The sequence below is a fragment of the Chanodichthys erythropterus genome, chromosome 11 (genome assembly GCF_024489055.1).
Source record: "Chanodichthys erythropterus isolate Z2021 chromosome 11, ASM2448905v1, whole genome shotgun sequence".
In the NCBI taxonomy this organism is placed as follows: Eukaryota; Metazoa; Chordata; class Actinopteri; order Cypriniformes; family Xenocyprididae; genus Chanodichthys; species Chanodichthys erythropterus.
In genome coordinates this window covers 37357300-37375340 of record NC_090231.1, presented here as the reverse complement: position 1 = coordinate 37375340, position 18041 = coordinate 37357300, and the positions used below count along the sequence as shown (strand labels likewise).

The following is an 18041-nucleotide window of genomic DNA, read 5'->3' as shown; positions in this document are numbered from 1 at the left end:
TTAAAGGGTTAGTTCACCCAAAAATGAAAATTCTGTCATTTATTACTCACCCTCATGCCGTTCCACACCCATATGACCTTTGTTCATCTTCAGAACACAAATTAAGATATTTTAGTTGAAATCCGATAGCTTCGTGAGGCCTCCATAGGGAGCAATGACATTTCCTATCTCAAGATCCATAAAGGTACTAAAAACATATTTAAATCAGTTCATGTGAGTACAGCGGTTCAATATTAATATTATAAAGCGACAAGAATATTTTTGGAGCGCCAAAAAAACATAACGACAAAATAAACAAAAAATACTGCTTCATGAAGCATAGGAGCATTAATGAATCAGATCAGATGATTCAGATCGCGTGTCAAACTTCCAACGGCTGAAATCACGTGACTTTGGCGCTCCGAACAGCAGATTCGACACACTGATTAATTTGTGCTCTGATGCTTCCTGAAGCAGTGTTTTGAAATCGGCCATCACTATATAAGACGTTATTTTGTTATTTTTGGCGTTTCAAAAATATTCTCATCGCTTTATAATATTAATATTGAACCACTGTACTCACATGAACTGATTTAAATATGTTTTTAGTACCTTTATGGATCTTGAGAGAGGAAATGTCATTACTCCCTATGAAGGCCTCACGGAGCCATCGGATTTCAGCTAAAATATCTTAATTTGTGTTCTGAAAATTAACAAAGGTCTTATGGATGTGGAACGGCATGAGGGTGAGTAATAAATGACAGAATTTTCATTTTTGGGTGAACTAACCCTTTAAGTACATAAATATAGGAGGATGATGTCCGTCATTCGTATGGACATGCCACACTTCCTGCTACCAACTGGTGGCGATATGACTATAACTTAATTGTGGCATGTAGATGTCTTCAGGCCAGGACACTTATCAAACGTGAAGTTTGAGGCAGATTGCACATTGTATGCTTGAGTTACAACAACTTCCTGTTTTGTGGTGTTAATCGCATTAGCAAATAGCAATGCATGATTTAACTTGTTTCTAGCATGCTTGGAACATCATGGCATATTTAAATGTGTTTCAGGGAGTGAATTACAGTGTAAAGCATTCCATTTCCTGTTGCCAATAGGTGGCGCTATGACTAACTGAATATTGGCATATAGATGTCTTTAGGCCAGGACTCTAATCACACATGTGAAGTTTGGAGCAGATCGAACATTGTATGCCTGAGCTTCCTCTTTCATGGAGAAACATAGAATTTGTCAGGCCGTCACAGACACACACTTCAATGAAAACTCAAGATCTTTGCAATTTAACTTCGCTAAGGCCTTAAGATTTGACTGACCATGTATGATGTGGTTCTGGTAAAATCTCTATCATGAGTTAAAGCGTAACTCAGTAAGATTTGCGAAGCTCCCCCTACAGGTTCCTTCAGTGAATGACACTGTCATAAATACTCCAAGCGCAGCTCTGGACTACAACGTCTACAACGCTCACCAGCGCAGTAGTTTTGCAAATACAGTACAAGAAATCTCGATGGAGGTGGGTAATTTTCAAAATTTTATAAAGTCATAATATATACATTGTTTTTGAATTACCATAAAGCATTTTGTCATTCTCGTGTAAACGTGAACATGAGGCGAGATTGTGTCGCGTCGGCGAAGCTCAACTTGCAAGTGCTGTTTTTTGGCGTGGACGTGCCAACCACTGTAAGGACTTAGAAAACTATATATGAAGGTAAAAAAAGTTACTTAGTTCTGCTTTAATCACAGTGTAAAACATGTCATTTCCTGTTGCCTGCAGTTGGCGCTATGACTGTAACTGAATATTGCCATGTAGACTAATAAAACTTGTGAAGTTTGGGGCAGATCGTACATTGTACGGCCAAGTTACAACAACTTCCTTTTTCATGGCGAAACATTTGTCAGGCCGCCACGGACATGCCCCTCAGGGAAAACTCGCAATTTAACGTCTCAAAGGCCTTCAGATTAGACTGACCAAATGTGACATTGATCTAATTGAAGCTCTAGGAGGAGTTCGTTAAAGTACAAGGACTGGAAATGGCAAAAACTGCAAAATTTTTGCAGAGAAAACTCAAAATACCTCACTTCCTGTTTGGTTTTCAGATTTTGCACCCAAGGGGCATTTTTGTAGTTATTGGGCTGTTACATGTGTCTACCGAATTTCATACCTGTACGCAGTGCCGCGTTAAGCCTTCGCGGGGCCCTGGGCTAACGAACGCAAAGGGGGCCCCCCCTCCCCCTCGACATCCATAATCGCGCGTCTTATGCGAATGAAGATTTTAATATGAATAAGATATCAATTTAAAACATGCGGACAAAAATGGTAAAAACATTTCTAGGATGGATTGACAAAAACAACAGGCTCATATGCGCTCCTCCATCATTATGACTTTGCATTGCTGATCTAAAAATGTAAAAAATAAAATTTAAATTTAAAAACGGCTTTTTACCAAGTCCAAGTTTAAATTCGACCGATTCGACTCTGGCTTTGGAATTTCAGAATGGTCATAGCATCATTTCAGATGCGATGTGTCCGAAGATTATTCTAGTTAATTATTCTGTCACAGACTTTTTTAATGCACGTTTTATACCTAATAAATGTACTATTAGTTTATTCTCTAAATATGTTTTCATCACGTTTTATGTGCATTTTATTTCGTTGAATAAAAAGTATCCACCCCAACGAGTGTACGAGTTACATTTATTCACTTGTGCAATATCTTAAAATGTGCAGATGTGGCCGTTTTTTTTTTTTTTTTTTTCAGAAAACCAATACAACTCGTTTAAAATTCTGTACCAACATTACTGCATGCATAAGTTTCAGAAACCCACCTTAAAAATGACGGTCAAATGCAATAGATCATCGTTAAGACATTGTATGGACCCTTTCTTTGTCCATTTACTAATGATTTTAGTAGTAACAACATAGATAAGCTTTAGCAAGTTATTGACAACATTATTTCTATTATGCTTCATTTTTATGAACATGCACACGGCTTCTGTGTCGCGCACAGACGCGCGTGCTAAAAATATTTGGCTGCGGAAAGATGCGTTCGGCGTGTGCACTGCGCACTATCTAGTGGACTTTTGTTTTCAAGCACTCAATTCACTTTCGCATGGGCTGTTGTACAGTACACACACGGTCCGGGCCATCACAAAAATTGGGCTGCACGCGGACGGGGAGCGCGGACGTCTGCGAACCCTCCTGATGACGAAAATTACGCGATGCGAACGCCCGAGGTATACCTTGGTGTTAAGCATGTAATAGCGGGCCACCAATCCACCCATATGCACGTGCATACCCAGACGCTACGCCACTGTCCTGGTTGTATTCCTGCGTGCGTGTCCGCTGCGCGCCTGTGACTCTTGATTCGGGTGTGACAACGATGCGTTTTAAAACGCAAAAGAGGATTGTCTCGCGGGCCCCCCAAGTGTTCGGGGCCCTGGGCTGCAGCCCATGTTGCCCATTAGGATAACGCGGCCCTGCCTGTACGTGAAACGTAGCGCGAAGGGCGCTTAATTGAAATTTTGTAGGTGGCGCTATCGAGCCATTTTGGCACACCTAATTCTGAAATCCATATCGGACGTAAATTTTTCACCAGTTCTGATGCGTGCAAAGATTCATGAGTTTGAGCATTTTTAGGCCCTCAAAAATGCGATTCATTTCGTGGAAGAAGAAGAATTGACTTGAGCGATTACAATGGGGTCCTCACACCATCGGCCCTAAATATAAACAAGAAAAAAGTAGCACATAGCAAAAATATTTTTTTTAAAGTGTGTGTGTACGTATTATTTTTATTGCATCCTAATGTGTTATTTCTAGTGAGTAGTTACCTGCAAAAGATTCAGCTCAAAGATTAATTTACTTTGACATGTCTTCTTTTATGGGAGGAAAAACTGTGTCATTTAACTGTCATACAAATGTCAGTGAGATGACAACAAATTCCTGAGCCATTTCCAAGAATGAGATGTGCTGTCTGATAACAGATACATTCCTGCAACATGGCAAGATGAAACATGCTGTTGAATAAACAGGGACTGCAGTTGGTTGCTTCCTGAACATGGCTAACCTGAGCTTCACCTATTTTTAGAACACTTACAGTACTATTCTTTTGAAATTAAAGTTCTTGAGTAGAAAGACGAGCCAATTGTGGTTTTATAACCAACAAAAGTGGAAAATTACACTAAAAACAAACAAAAATAATTTTAAAAAACACTTATAATCGAATTCTAATCGATAATGGATAATATTTGTATAGGTATCTTATATAAATATCCTAACCTGTATCTATAGTACGTCTGGTATTAAGATACGTTTGCGTCAATACGATCACAAGTGGATGACGCTAGATACAGGTGTAAACCGGGTCTAAAATGTTTTGAGCTTGTCCACTTTCGACCACTTACAGAGGTAGTCAAAAATGCATTCAACCTGCTTTCCTAGTGTAGACGCTCATGTGGTCGAATGTGTTCGAACAGCCACAAAAGACCGCCTGCTCTCCACCTACTGACTTAATGCGTAAACATTATAGGAAGTGCACTAGACAGATGGGATTTAAACTTTGTTCGCTGAAGACCTAAGTTTGATTTGAAGATGAAAAAAATATCAAGCACAATGTTCTCCCATCATTCCTGATTTCTAACACACACTGTGCAAGTTCTTGTGGCTATCGGAGCAGAAACTAATGTTTTTTTGTCGCCCACTTTCGTGTTCATATGTAAATTGTCCAAACTTATTTAATCCAGTAGATTTACCTGGCCATAGACCCTCCCCTCAAAGAAATCAGGACAGTAGTGGTCGAAAGTGGACAAAAGGGAAACGGAAATGTATCTCACCTATCTACAAAAATCATCTTCGATCCAGGTGTCAGCAGGGCCTAGGTGTAGGCCAATTTCCTTGTAATTCTCGTTTTAGGTTCTTCTTATGAAACCATTGCTATGTACTCACAGTTCCCTTTCTAAGTTCAATAAAAATGGCAAAGGTAATATAGCATACCTGAATATTTCTTTGAGCTCCTTGACTTTCTTACTGGATTGACCCGATTTGGATTCATCCAGGAAAGCTCGGGCATAGGCCATCGGTCCCGCATTCACCTATAAGCCCAAAAACGTTATTAGATTCATGATTGTGCAATAAACCATTATCAGTGAACAGCCGTTTAGGGACTGTGGCTGCATGCACATGAATATTCTGATTAGGGCTGCCCCCTAACAGTCGACTAACCGTTTAGTTAGTTAACTTCATCACTGCAGCCGAAAATACAGAAAACACTAGTTTATCAGTTAATTATTAAAATGTTAAAACAATAATTAAAATGTTAAAAGCTCTTTATTATGATTTATATGGTTTATTAATAAATGTGCGATTAGTCGACTAATCGCTTAAGATGAATGACTACTAGTCGACCAGAAAAAACTTTAGTCGAGGACAGAACCAATTTTTATATTACTAAGAATGTGGTCATATTAGAATTATGGGTCAAAAATTACTTTTACAGGGCAACTTTGTTTTGAATGTTATTACCTTCATTTGCATTCTGTCATCTTAAAGGTGCAGTGAGCTATTTTTGAGAAACACTCCAAACAAACACACCCCTCCCTTTATTGCTCCACCCCCAAAATGCACAAACATACAGGACCCTATAATACACCCGGCACAATGCGACGCAAGGCGCAGCGAAAGTGTGTTTGCTAGTTTGCGTCCGGCGCCGTTTGCGTTTTCCCGTTCAGCGCCACGTCCTTAAATTAGTAAATGCATTTGCGCCAGTTAGTGCGCCCATGGGCGTGCTGGTCTAAAATAGAGGTGTGCTCAGGCGCATTGCCGGCGCATTGCTATTTTAAGGAACTGAAAATAGACTGCACCATAGACCAACTCAAACCTGGTCTAAAGTCAATGATGCAATATTTTTTTGTTAGAGCGCGTTGGTAGAAACTGCGCCTCTGGGCCACAGTGCGCGTTGACTTTGCTTATTACACATCACACAAACATGCCAAATATTAAAAACAGTGTAAAAGGATTGCAGTGTAAAATAATATTATTGTGTAGGCTACATAAATATAAAAAATGTAATGATGAATAGTCATTGCGTGTGTTAGAATTAGGCTACCTATTTTCAATTCAGCCTATTACTACTTATAATGATGAACGAAATTGGCTAATTAATTGAACAATCGTGCCAATACACACACATATATATTAACTGACTCATCGGCATCAAATTCCGCCTTGTAAATAGCAATCCGCCATGGTGCGCGCGCATCTCGCTCTTAAAGGGAATGGGAGATGACACTCTGATTGGTTTATTGAACATTACGCCCATTACTCATTAAGAGAATAGGGACAACCCATTTAAAAAATGCGCCCCGGCGCACGGACCGTTTTTCCGTCGTTAAAATAGCAAAAGTGGATTTGGACACACCCTGAGTGCACCTGCGCCGTGCGCTTTACACTTTGTATTTAGATCGATAAAATATAGGGCCCATTATGTAAAAGTAGACGTCTATTTGCCAAAACTGAAGCAAAACTGCTTTGCAAAAAATCAAGTGAAGATGACGAACAAACGACAAGGAAGAATAAAAAAATGAACATACAGTACAAAATAGAGTTGTCAAAAGGACCAACTTCGGTACCAAGTCGGTACTGATATTTAAAAAATGTGACGCTTTGAGTGCTGTTGAGCGGATTCGTAAAAACCTCTGATAGGCCATTGTGTTCACGGGTCATCGGATATGTCTGTGATTGGCTTCAATAGTCAACGCTTGTAAATAGTCACCAATGACGCTTTTTACCAAGCGTTTACACAGATGCACACGTCGCGGACCAGCCTGCTCTCGAACACTCCCGCTTTCAAATTTAAACACTTACGTGTGCTTTCAAACACTGCCGTGCGTTGGTCATTGAAGTCAATCACAGACATATCCGATGAGCGAGTCAACACAATGGCCAATCAGAAGTGTTTACGAATCCGCTCAACAGCGCTCAAAGCATCACATTTTTAAAATTTTAAAAAAGTCAGTAGTTTTGACAACTCTAGCACATGAGTATTTGCAAGATCAAGACAAATAATGACACTCAAAACTGTCCTGTTACTTTAGCTAACATTAAAACAACAGCATATCTTGGTTCTGTGAAATAGCAAAACCAATATTCTCTCTTATGGAGCAAAAACAACATCCGTTTTCAGGCCTTCCGGCTTAGGTCTCCCCAGTGCCGGAAAGTTTTTCTGATATTATTTGATATTCCTAAAGCTCTGGCCAGATCATAAACCTTCTTTTCCCAGTGATATTCCTCTGATCTTTTCTCTTTTGTAATGTCTCTCAGCCATCTTTCTTTCTACAGTCATTCTTCAAATCTCCCTCTTGCTCACTCTCTCTCCACACCCATCATGAGTGGACATGCCCCCTACTGCTGATTGGCTACAAGTGTGTGGTGCTGCACAGTCTGATTCACTTTCAACAACACTTCTCAGAAATCACTGACTGCACCTTTAATCAACACGTTCGTGTTGCATTATAATGAGCTGCTTTTCATAATACACTGTTATCATGTAAACACACAGGTATAAAACAAGGGTTTTTGGGTGCTACAAACTTTTGAATGGAAGTGTAAATAGTATGAAGACTAAAAAGTTCCAGAGTCTGTACCTGCACACTAACACAGCCTTGGAGTTTGAGTTGAAGCGTGATCATGTTAACCTCCTGATTGGAGCAGAGCTTAGCGAGTTCAGTACTCTTCTCTTTCATCTCATCTATTGCCACATCGATCGGTTTAAGCTCCAAGTGCTTCTCTGCCACTACCTCGATGCGCTTCTTTACATAGGGAAATGTATTGGCCGCTGCAGACACAAAAAACAAACACACACACACAGAGTCAACAAACAATACGCTTTTGAACCTGAAGACACTCAAACAAAAGATTGCAATCATGATCTAATAGTGGAATATCTAATATTTCATCTATGATTGACTGTCAGACGAAGTCATGGAGTTCACAGCTAGTCACGCACCTGCCGTTGTCATTATTGTTTGTGGCACCGTGCATGACAATAAATGAGTAAGGAGGCCAATTGAAAAGACTCATTATCTAAGTGATAGGTCGCTCACAAAAGTTGTCACACAAGTGCGTGCCAGTTTGAAGGACAGGCATATTTTGGCCCATGGGGAGCATGTCATTACCATTGTTCATACAAAACTGTTTTAGCTCGTTCCATCAAATATTTACACTGATGTTATTCAGTATTATATACATGCCATTTTCTTTAGGCTATGAACCTGGATGTTGTAACTAGCATATAAACAATGATTATTAGGTTAAGTTTCAGGAGTGACATCTGCATTTAAATGTGAGAGTGAATGCCTTAAATTATCGTTCCATGAGTGTATGAAACTAGAGTCACTTAAGAAATTGCAATGACAGCAATGTTTTTGTGTTTTTAAATTTTAACTAAACCACCACTGACAGAGGCACTGTTTTATTTATGCTCAGAAGGCTGATACATGTTTAATTACGTCATTAACGTCAGTTCTGTACGCGCCTGTAAATGTCGGAACTGTGTATGTACACAACAGGATTAAATAAAGCACTATGTGAGTAGTGAGATTAGAATAGCTAAAGGGTGTTGTTAGGGGCTTATTGCTTTTCTAAAACGGATGGTAACACTTCAGGGTCAAATTCTCACTATTGATTAGTTGCTTATTAGCGTACATATTACTTTGATATTGGCTGTTTATTAGTACTTATAAAGCACATATTAATGCCTTATTCTGCATGACCATATTCTACATCCCTTAATCCTACCCAATACCTAAATCTAACAACTACTAATAAGCTGTAATTAGGAGTTTATTGAGGCAAAAGTCATAGATAATAGACACGTAACTAAACAGTAAAAGACTGTAAAAATGCTGCGGTGAAATACAGTTCATTGGTTTACAGAAAATTTCCATACTATATACAGTGAATAACTATAATAGATCTAACGGTACATTTAATGTAATTTTACAGTAAAATACCACTAAATTTACAGTTTTTGGAAGTTAAAAATAATAAGTCATTGTATCATTTACAGTGAAAAACCGTAAATTGACATTCCCTCTCATCACCACTGTGTTTGGTGGTTGTCAGTGTATTACAAAAGAACAAAACAGATATTAGTACTTCAGTAGGTTGGTAAATGAATTAAAATAAGTTAATGAAATAGTTTTTTACTAGCCTGGATGCCAGCCGAACTTAGCCCCGCCCACAACATTTTTAGGTCGGGAAGTTCGGTCTGGACTCGATCAGTAATTATGCCCGAACAGAAACTGTTCAGACCAATCACATTGTCAGGGCGATGATTGACAGATTATCACCAGAAATGTAATCAGCCACATCATCAAAGAGTGCTTGGGTTGAATTAGTTTACAACAATGATGGCTGTTGTTGAAGAACTGAGATTTTGCCATCGCATCCGTTATAGAAGATATCGAAAGCAAAGATTGTTTAGGCTTATCTTCTACTAGTTCCAGCATGTGTGCAGTTGAGTTCTGTTGACAACTATGCGTAGCTCAACATACATCACTTACTCTGTAGCTCTGATTGGTTATAGTTCTATCCAATTGAGGTCTTTCCTGGATCGGTTGAAATACGCCCCATAATCAAAGCCCAATGGAGCAGTATCAGACTCATATTCTGACTAGAATTGAGTATGACCACGTCAGGCTAGTTTTTTTACCACAAATTTAATGGAATGTTTATGTTATGAACAGTTATGAAATGTAATTATTACAATATATAAATGTTTAAATTATACAGTTTTGAACTGTAAAATAGACAGTAAACTAAGTGTTGTCCCATAAAACCGAAAACATTGCTACCATATTTTTTACGGTAAAGTTCTGGCAACCACAGCTGCCGTTTTTTTACCGTAAATTTTACAGGGATTTAAGTGCTAAAGTAATACTGATGTAATGATGTTTGGAATTTACAATGACTTTGGCTCAACCAATCAGAATCAAGGACAAGAACTATCCATTTTATAAGTGTAAGTTTGCCGACTTTCAACCAGCTTTGTACTTTTATAGTGTCGGTGGTAAATGAACAATGTTTACTCTTTCTCCTTGTTAACTGGACTGAGAAAGTCCTGTTTATTTGCCAGCAAAACTCTTTTGACATCTCCAGGGCTTTCATGAAAACTACACATTGTACTTCCATATTTTTGTATCCCTGCCCAAAGACAGTCCAATTGACAGAGGGTTATTAACAGAACAGTTATTGAAACACCGTGTCTACACCAGAAAAGCTGTCTACACTGCACGTGACAAACTGATCGTTACAAAGCACTCTGACTATGTCAGAAATAGAACGGGGAATCCGTTTACTGCCGGAATTTATTGTGTCGTGTCGCATCGTGGTGCATCCAGTGTAGACAATATCACTGAATTTAATGGGTTCTATTGTCTTTTGACGCGTCACGTCGTGCCACTCGCGTCAGGTGTAGACACGGTGTAAGAGTAGGTTTATCACTGAAAATTGTATTGTACTTTGTCTGCTCTTTAAATGACAGCGGTTTTTTTTCGGGGAGTTGGGCTGAACTAAGAGAACAGCAGCTTCTTTCAGACTAAAACAATGTGTTCGTAGTCATCCAGGTTGAAATGGACACTACAAACATGGTTTTCAGATTTTTTTTTTCGCAGTGTTCTCTCCATATTTACGATTCTTTGCAACCACTGCCTACACAGCCTTCTGGATCCTTCACATACTCTTTGAATTCTTGCACCCCTGAGCAAAAAATGTCAACACCAAGTTTGACAAGGAGCATTTCTTACTCAAGCAAGGGGGTATTTGACAACTAAGAGTGGTCTTGGATGGTAACATGCCAAGTGAATTATGGCTGTTGAAGTTTTCCTACTGATTTGGCAAAAGGGAAGACAACAGCCCCTTTTCTCTGGTTCCCCCCCACCACCTTTCTACCGCATAGGCAGCCAAGTTTTATTGAAAGCCCATTTTGTCAGTTGTGAAGCATTGCTTTAAGCACTAAAAGTTGAAGTGATAACCAAATTGTGCCTTGTGTACGTGGCTTGGGAGTCGTAAAAAAAAAAAAAAAAAAAAAAAAAACTGTAAGAGTAAAATGTTGTTGATCTCAAAAACATAATGTACTGGGAGTTATGCCAGATCTCCAGCTGTCTGCATTCTGCAAGCTTACTGGTAAGTATCGTCCGCCGCTTGCACTGTTCCTCAACCCCTCCTTGTTTCTTTCCTGTTAGTGTGAATGGAGTCTCAAAGACAAAGCGCTGAATGTTGTGGCATTTCTCGAAGTCCGTCTTCCTCTCCACCAGTTCTTTCTCATCAAAGTAAGGCTTGACATACGTGACCTGAATGTAGGCCAACTTTGGGTCCAGTTCTTTCTGGTTAACCTTTGGGTAAACAAAAAGAAAGTTTGTGTGTGGTTCCTTTTTAAATAAAGAGTGAAATAGGAAACAATGAGGGAAAACATTTAAAATTTAATCAGTTTCCAAATGTTAAATACTCAAAAATATGCAAAGACTGGAAGCTAGATGTGCTTCCAAATGTTTGTTCTTATCATAAACAACTTTTTCCTGGATGATGACTCAGATGTGCAGCCCTTCATGGTCATTTCATCTCAATACAAAGAAGCTGTAGAGTGAAAAAGGAAATTTATGACTACTTACTTTGTTGGAGTCCTGGATGATTTTAACATTCTCTGCTCCAAACTTTTCTCCGTAGAGTCCTATGAGACGATGGGAAATTTCGGGAAGCTTTGTGAGCTTTGGCTCTTTGTAGATGTATTCTTTTCCATCCTCTTCTTCAAAGAAGCCCTGAAGTCCAAAAAAATAAAATGAAGAAATGTTTATACACATTACTTAATCATTTTAGATTTATGATTGACATGTTGCTCCTGTAGTATTACTGTGCTGTGTTATTATAGTAAATCCATTTTGATGATGTTTACATACACTAATGTTCAAAGGTTTGGGGTCAGAAAGATTAAAAAAAAAAAGAAGAAATTTGTATTTATTTTTTAGTCAGCACGGATGAATAAAAAAAGTGACAGTAAAGACTTTCACATAGTTTAAAAACAGTGACTTTTAAACAATAATAATAAATGTTTCTTGAGCAGCAAATCAGCATATTAGAATGATTTGATTTCTGAAGGATCATGTGACACTGAATACTGGATTAATGATGCTAAAATTCAGCTTTGACATCACGGGAATAAATCAATTTTAAAATATATTAAAATAGGTAATGCTTATTTTAAGCTGCTAAAGTTTTTCTAAATATTAGGTTTTACTGTATTTTTGATCAAATAAATACAGCCTTGGTTAGCATAAGAGACTTCAAAAATATTACCGACCCAAACTTTTGAACAGTAGTGTGTAAATTTATTTCATTCGATAAAACATATTTCCGCTGTCAGTTCATTAAAATAATATTGTGATATTGTGCACTAGACTGTAACGTGCACAATATCAGTTGTACAAGAGATACATAAAATATCAATGGTTTACACAGAGAGAAGTGAAATCAAGTCAAAGCTACACAAGCATGAATTTGTGGTATGAACCCACCTGTCCATAAAAGGCGACTCTAAAGTAAGTCCCGAGCAGACGTCGACCAGACTGCATCACCTCTAATATCTTGGCGTAAGCTCGCTGCAGTTTTTCATACAATCTCATCAGTTTCTATCAGAGAAAGAGAGAAAGCATGTAGCATGTAATTTTAATAAACCAATGTTTTTAAACCTGTGCTGTAAAGTCGTGATACAAATGCAGTCAGCTTTTTGGCCTGAAACTATCAACTTTGGATTGCTTAACATGATTCGAGAAAAGCATAGTGCACTGTTTTAATTAATTAGCATATTTATCAACAGAAAAAAAAAAAGAGATTTAAGACAAGAAAGATGAGGAACAAGAGCAGGAAATGGAAAGTCGGATGTGATGACTAAGTTAACCACTAGGCCATGACTCCAATTGTGTCATCTTTAAATTGTGCAAACTTTAATAAGGCTGCTAATGTCTTTGTTAGCAGAGCAGAGGTACATATTCTGAAGTTCCCTGTAAACAGTTTTCCTCAGAACTGGCCCTTTATCAGAGTAAAGTAAATTGGCTTACGCTAAAAAAAATTAGTAGCACATACATAGTCTATACAGCCTATGACATAAATCCTCCTGTCAGACTTTCTGGTGCCATCTACTCAAACACCTAGAGCAATGACTTGGCAAAAGTGTCAAAACTCTTGATATCATAATACTACATTCATACATAATTTATAGGTAATTTATACTATATTCATACATAATTAAAAAAAAATTATATGAAAAATCAAATTTCTGAAATAGAATCTAATTAAATACAAACACTTTGAATAACTTAAATAATTAAAACCAGTTTACGTGATGACTAGCGAGTTGTTAAAAGTTTATATGCACAAGGCAACGGTAGAAAAGAAACACATGTTTTCATATTTGCTCACCTTTGTTAGCATAACATCCCCCAACCACTGGTTTGGAGATAATGATATTTGATTTTACAGCTGGATCAGCTTGTATCAAACACATGAAGACACGTAGGGATGGGCAATATCATTTGTTTTGCTTTCAATCTTATACGAAATGCCATCAAGGCTAATATCGGGAATAGCAACATTAATACTAATACTTCTATTAAATAGACAATTCTCTATTCCATCGATGGGCACCCTTTTTTTTTTTTACATTTATTAACAACAATTACAGAACATCATCAATCATTTAAGAACTTTTAAGTCATAAGAAAGACCATATAAAACACAATGCAATAAATGTCACACATATTTGCTGTTAGTTAATGAAGGTAAATAAGTCCACGTAGTGCTTCAAAGTTTAGGATTTGTATGCACGTGTCAGTTGTGCTTTAAAAGAGGGAACAGTCTAAACAAAGGACAGACTTCTGGAAGGGTCGAACCTCTCATGACAGTGCTGGCACTCTAGGAAAGTTTCCATGTTTGTGAATGGCTTTCTAAACAGTGGCTGCATAAAGTACAGGAAGATTTCACTTTATAAATGAGAAGGATTTTTGCACAGCTGCGCTCTCCAGTAACTTTCCACACTCTACAGGCGCCACATGCAATGTTTTTGTCAGGAGACAGGAGTAACAACTGCAGATTATGAGTTACCTGCGGTGAGTCTGACAAAATGAATCCACTAACACGACACAGCAAATGCCGGTGGTAAACACTTGTACTCCAATACTCGTGCACGAGTTTTGGGAGGTGTTCCCTCAAAATAAGTTGTGAAGTGGGGGGGGTTATTCTTACGCATGCGCTCATTTCAAAAACTCACTAACAGTCTTTGGTTTCTCAGTCGACGAAAAGATCCTTTTTAGCAACTTTTAGTGCATGAAGTGTCCAACATTCCACAATTAATTTTTTCCGTTAAATAAGAAACATCATCCAGGTATTAAACGTGTACTTTATTATTTGGGATTTTCAGAGAACACACTGCTCGCACTATACTACAAAACGGCATAGAATGGTGCATAAGTACGCAATTTGGGATGCATCTTAAAACTATTACAATTTCTGGCTTTCTGGGTGGTTACTTACTGACGTAAATTAAATAACAGTTCAAAACCGCCTATGGATCGCTGGTTTGGCTAGTCTCTGAGTCTGGTCAAGCGGGCTAAACAATGTGGCCTCTAAAACCATCAAACTCAAACCCCCGGAGCAAGCAACAACAGGCTGGCTTAAGCTGATTTTTTCAGTAGAACCCACTCTTACAGGGTTAGTTCACCCAAAAATTAAAATTCACATGAACTGTTTTTAATATGTCTTTAGTAGCTTTCTGGGCATTGTTAATTCTCTTGCTGGTAATGGAGGACTCACTGAGCCATCACTAAATAAGTCGTTATATTGTTTTTTTGGCACACCAAAAATATTCTCGTCGCTTTATAATATTAATATTGAATCACTGTACTCACATGAACTGATTTAAATATGTTTTTAGTACATTAATGGATCTTTAGATTGGAAATGTCATTGCTGGCTATGGAGGCCTCACTGAGTCATCGGATTTCATCAAAAATATCTTAATTTGTGTTCTGAAGATTAATGAAGGTCTTAGGGGTTTGGAACGACATGAGGGTGAGTAATTAATGACAGAATTTTCATTTTTGGATGAACCCTTTAAGTATCTATGATATTGTGGGTTTTCCCTTAAACATGATTTTTTCATACTTATACCTTTTCCACATTTAACTGAGAAGTGAAATAGATTGAGGCTCTGTTCATACTGATAATGCCCTCACCATCCACACAAACATCTGACTGAGCAGTTTTAGCCTAGTCATGTCCAGTCTGTGTGCGCATGTGCATTCAATGAATTTAGTTATTGAGTATTGAGTCACAGCATTTTGAAAGACTATTCTGGGAAAATGAAAGAGTTGGGCAACTGGCATTTCCTAAAGCCGAATGTCATAATTGCAACCTGTTTCTTACCTCAAACTCATGACGTTTTTCGTAAACCGGAATGATGAGTCTCGCAATGTGTGTTATGAGTTCAAACCTCTCAGCTTTCCACAGACTCTCAACACACACCTCCAACTGCTCAACCAGGACATCCTGTCACAGAAGTACAGCTGACATTTCACAAATGCAACTTCTTCAATCAATCATATTCTTGACTAGATCGTGATATTGCTACCATGATCTGTCTGGTTTTGGCATTGATAAATCTCTCCTAGCGTTGTTTACCTCAGTGTAGTACACATCTTGCATCCCTACATCTTCTTTCATAGCTCCTTCTTCATCAATGTTGTGGGTGATTCTCTTAAAAGCTGCCAGTCCACTCGGGAACAACTCTGAAACAATAAGACAGCAGAATATGTGACAACAAACTAAGAAAAGAAACGTTGTTTTAAACCTCACTTTGCAATATGCAATATGGAGGAATAATTCTGCCTTCACATGCTCTCAGAATTATCATGAATAAGAGTTTTCTAGGTAAAAGATTGCACATGAATGCCCTCTTATGTTAAAACTTGAATACGATAATCGTAATCACGACCTCAGAAGTGGGAATTATCAAATTTCCTATAGCACGTGAAAGCAGCATTGGTCCTGCCTTCTAAATAAAAGAGCCAATCAGCGATTGGCAAAGTCATTGGGTAAAACTGTGTAGTTTTTTAAGAAATTCAAACAATCAAAACTGTTTTGTGGCTCTTAATGTGTCATGACAGATCTCTGTAGCGCCTCAGCTCAAGCGGCTCTCATCTCTTCCTACTAGTTTGTTTATAGCATCAAATAAACATGAATGAACATGAGAAGGAATGTTGCTTCAAATGCAGAGAGACATCAATACACACTATTTTTCAAGCTTAAGTCCACCGAGGATAATCTTCTAACTCCTGACTGCTTTCTCGGACAAAATGGCGGATTCTGCGTTCTGATTGGTTTGATCGCTTGTCAATCAAACTCCCTGCGAAGTTGTCAGATTTCATTGGTGATTTTAACTATGAAATTAAATTGTAAGCTTGGCGTATCTCTTTGGCTACTGACTTTCTTCTAAATATCTTCTTTTGTGTTCAGCAGAACAAAGAAATTCATACAGGTTTGGATCCCGGACAAGCCCCCATTATTGTGGCAATAACACTAACCCTTTAAAGTGACTTTGTTACAACAAAGTTATTTATAAGGCGGGACTAATGCTACCTTCACGTGCTATAGGAAATTGTGAAGTCGTGATTACGATTATCGTAAAGGAACATTTCACACTTGTAATTTAGAAGCGGGTTTAGCACCACTTTTTTCCCAGGGTTATGAAACCCTGCTCCAGAGCAGGATTACAGCTGCTTTTGTGAGGTACCAAATGTGTACAGTATGAAATAAAGCAGTGTTAGAATGTTACGGCTAGATGCTTAGCTTACCAATCGAATGCCAATATTCGCATGCTTTTGACAGTCACAGAAACACCGCACATTGTATATAAACAGTCATATTTCAGCGTTTGAAGGGGAAAATGTCAAATGGTGACAGAAAATGTGTAAATTGAAGGAAAAAAACGTTTCATCCTTGTCTTTACAGTCTGAAAAGTCCATTCAGAAAGTGGATAGCATATAGTTGGCAATGTGTAATATGAGGATGCGCAATGCTAGAGTTTATATGTAAACAGATATGTGTGCGGCATTCGTCCAATCAATGACACTGACATGGCATATACTGTATGCAAATAAGAATGATCCAGGGATTATGAATGTACAGTGTTACATTTTATGAATACTCAGGATTAATTATTAACCCTGGGTAACTTATGAGCATTGTGAAACGTGAAGCAAGATAACCCAGGAATCTGTTTACCTGGGATTTAGAATGTGAAAAGCCCTATCTATTGGTTAATCAATTACAGTAAACCTACTGGTAACACTTTATAATAAAGTTCATTAGTTAAAGGGTTAGTTCACCCAAAAATGAAAATTCTGTCATTTATTACTCACCCTCATGTGAGTATATTAAGATATTTTTGTTGAAATCCAATGGCTCAGTGAGGCCTCCATAGCCAGCAATGACATTTCCTCTCTCGAGATCCATTAATGTACTAAAAACATATTTAAATCAGTTCATGTGAGTACAGTGGTTCAATATTAATATTATAAAGCGACGAGAATATTTTTGGTGCACCAAAACAACAAAATAACTTATTTAGTGATGGCCAATTTTAAAATACTGCTTCAGGAAGCTTCGGAGCGCTATGAATCAGTGTGTCAAATGCTGGAATCATCTCCGAACAGCTGATTCGACACGCTGATTCATTTGTGCTCCGAAGCTTCCTGAAGCAGTGTTTTTGAAAATGGCCATCACTAAATAAGTTATTTTGTTTTTTGTACTCACATGAACTGATTTAAATATGTTTTTAGTACCTTTATGGATCTTGAGAGAGGAAATGTCATTGCTCCCTATGCAGGCCTCACGGAGCCATCGGATTTAAAAAAATATATATATCTCAATTTGCGTTCCGAAGATGAACAAAGGTCTTACGGGTGTAGAACGGCATGAGGGTGAGTAACAAATGACA

The 18041-nt window shown here is 38.0% G+C and overlaps 1 protein-coding gene across 4 annotated transcripts in view; it reads right to left on the bottom strand.

Annotated features, from left to right (window-relative positions):
• dock11 (dedicator of cytokinesis 11) overlaps nt 1-18041 on the bottom strand; it is a 132143-nt gene that overhangs the window by 10877 nt on the left and 103225 nt on the right. For all 4 annotated transcript variants that reach the window (XM_067399681.1, XM_067399683.1, XM_067399682.1 and 1 more), the window contains 7 exons: nt 15725-15831; nt 15470-15592; nt 12565-12678; nt 11665-11811; nt 11178-11388; nt 7639-7829; nt 4991-5088 (listed from right to left, as the gene is read on the bottom strand). In XM_067399681.1, the coding sequence (XP_067255782.1) occupies nt 4991-5088; nt 7639-7829; nt 11178-11388; nt 11665-11811; nt 12565-12678; nt 15470-15592; nt 15725-15831 (991 nt within the window). The remainder of the gene's footprint in view (nt 1-4990; nt 5089-7638; nt 7830-11177; nt 11389-11664; nt 11812-12564; nt 12679-15469; nt 15593-15724; nt 15832-18041) is intronic.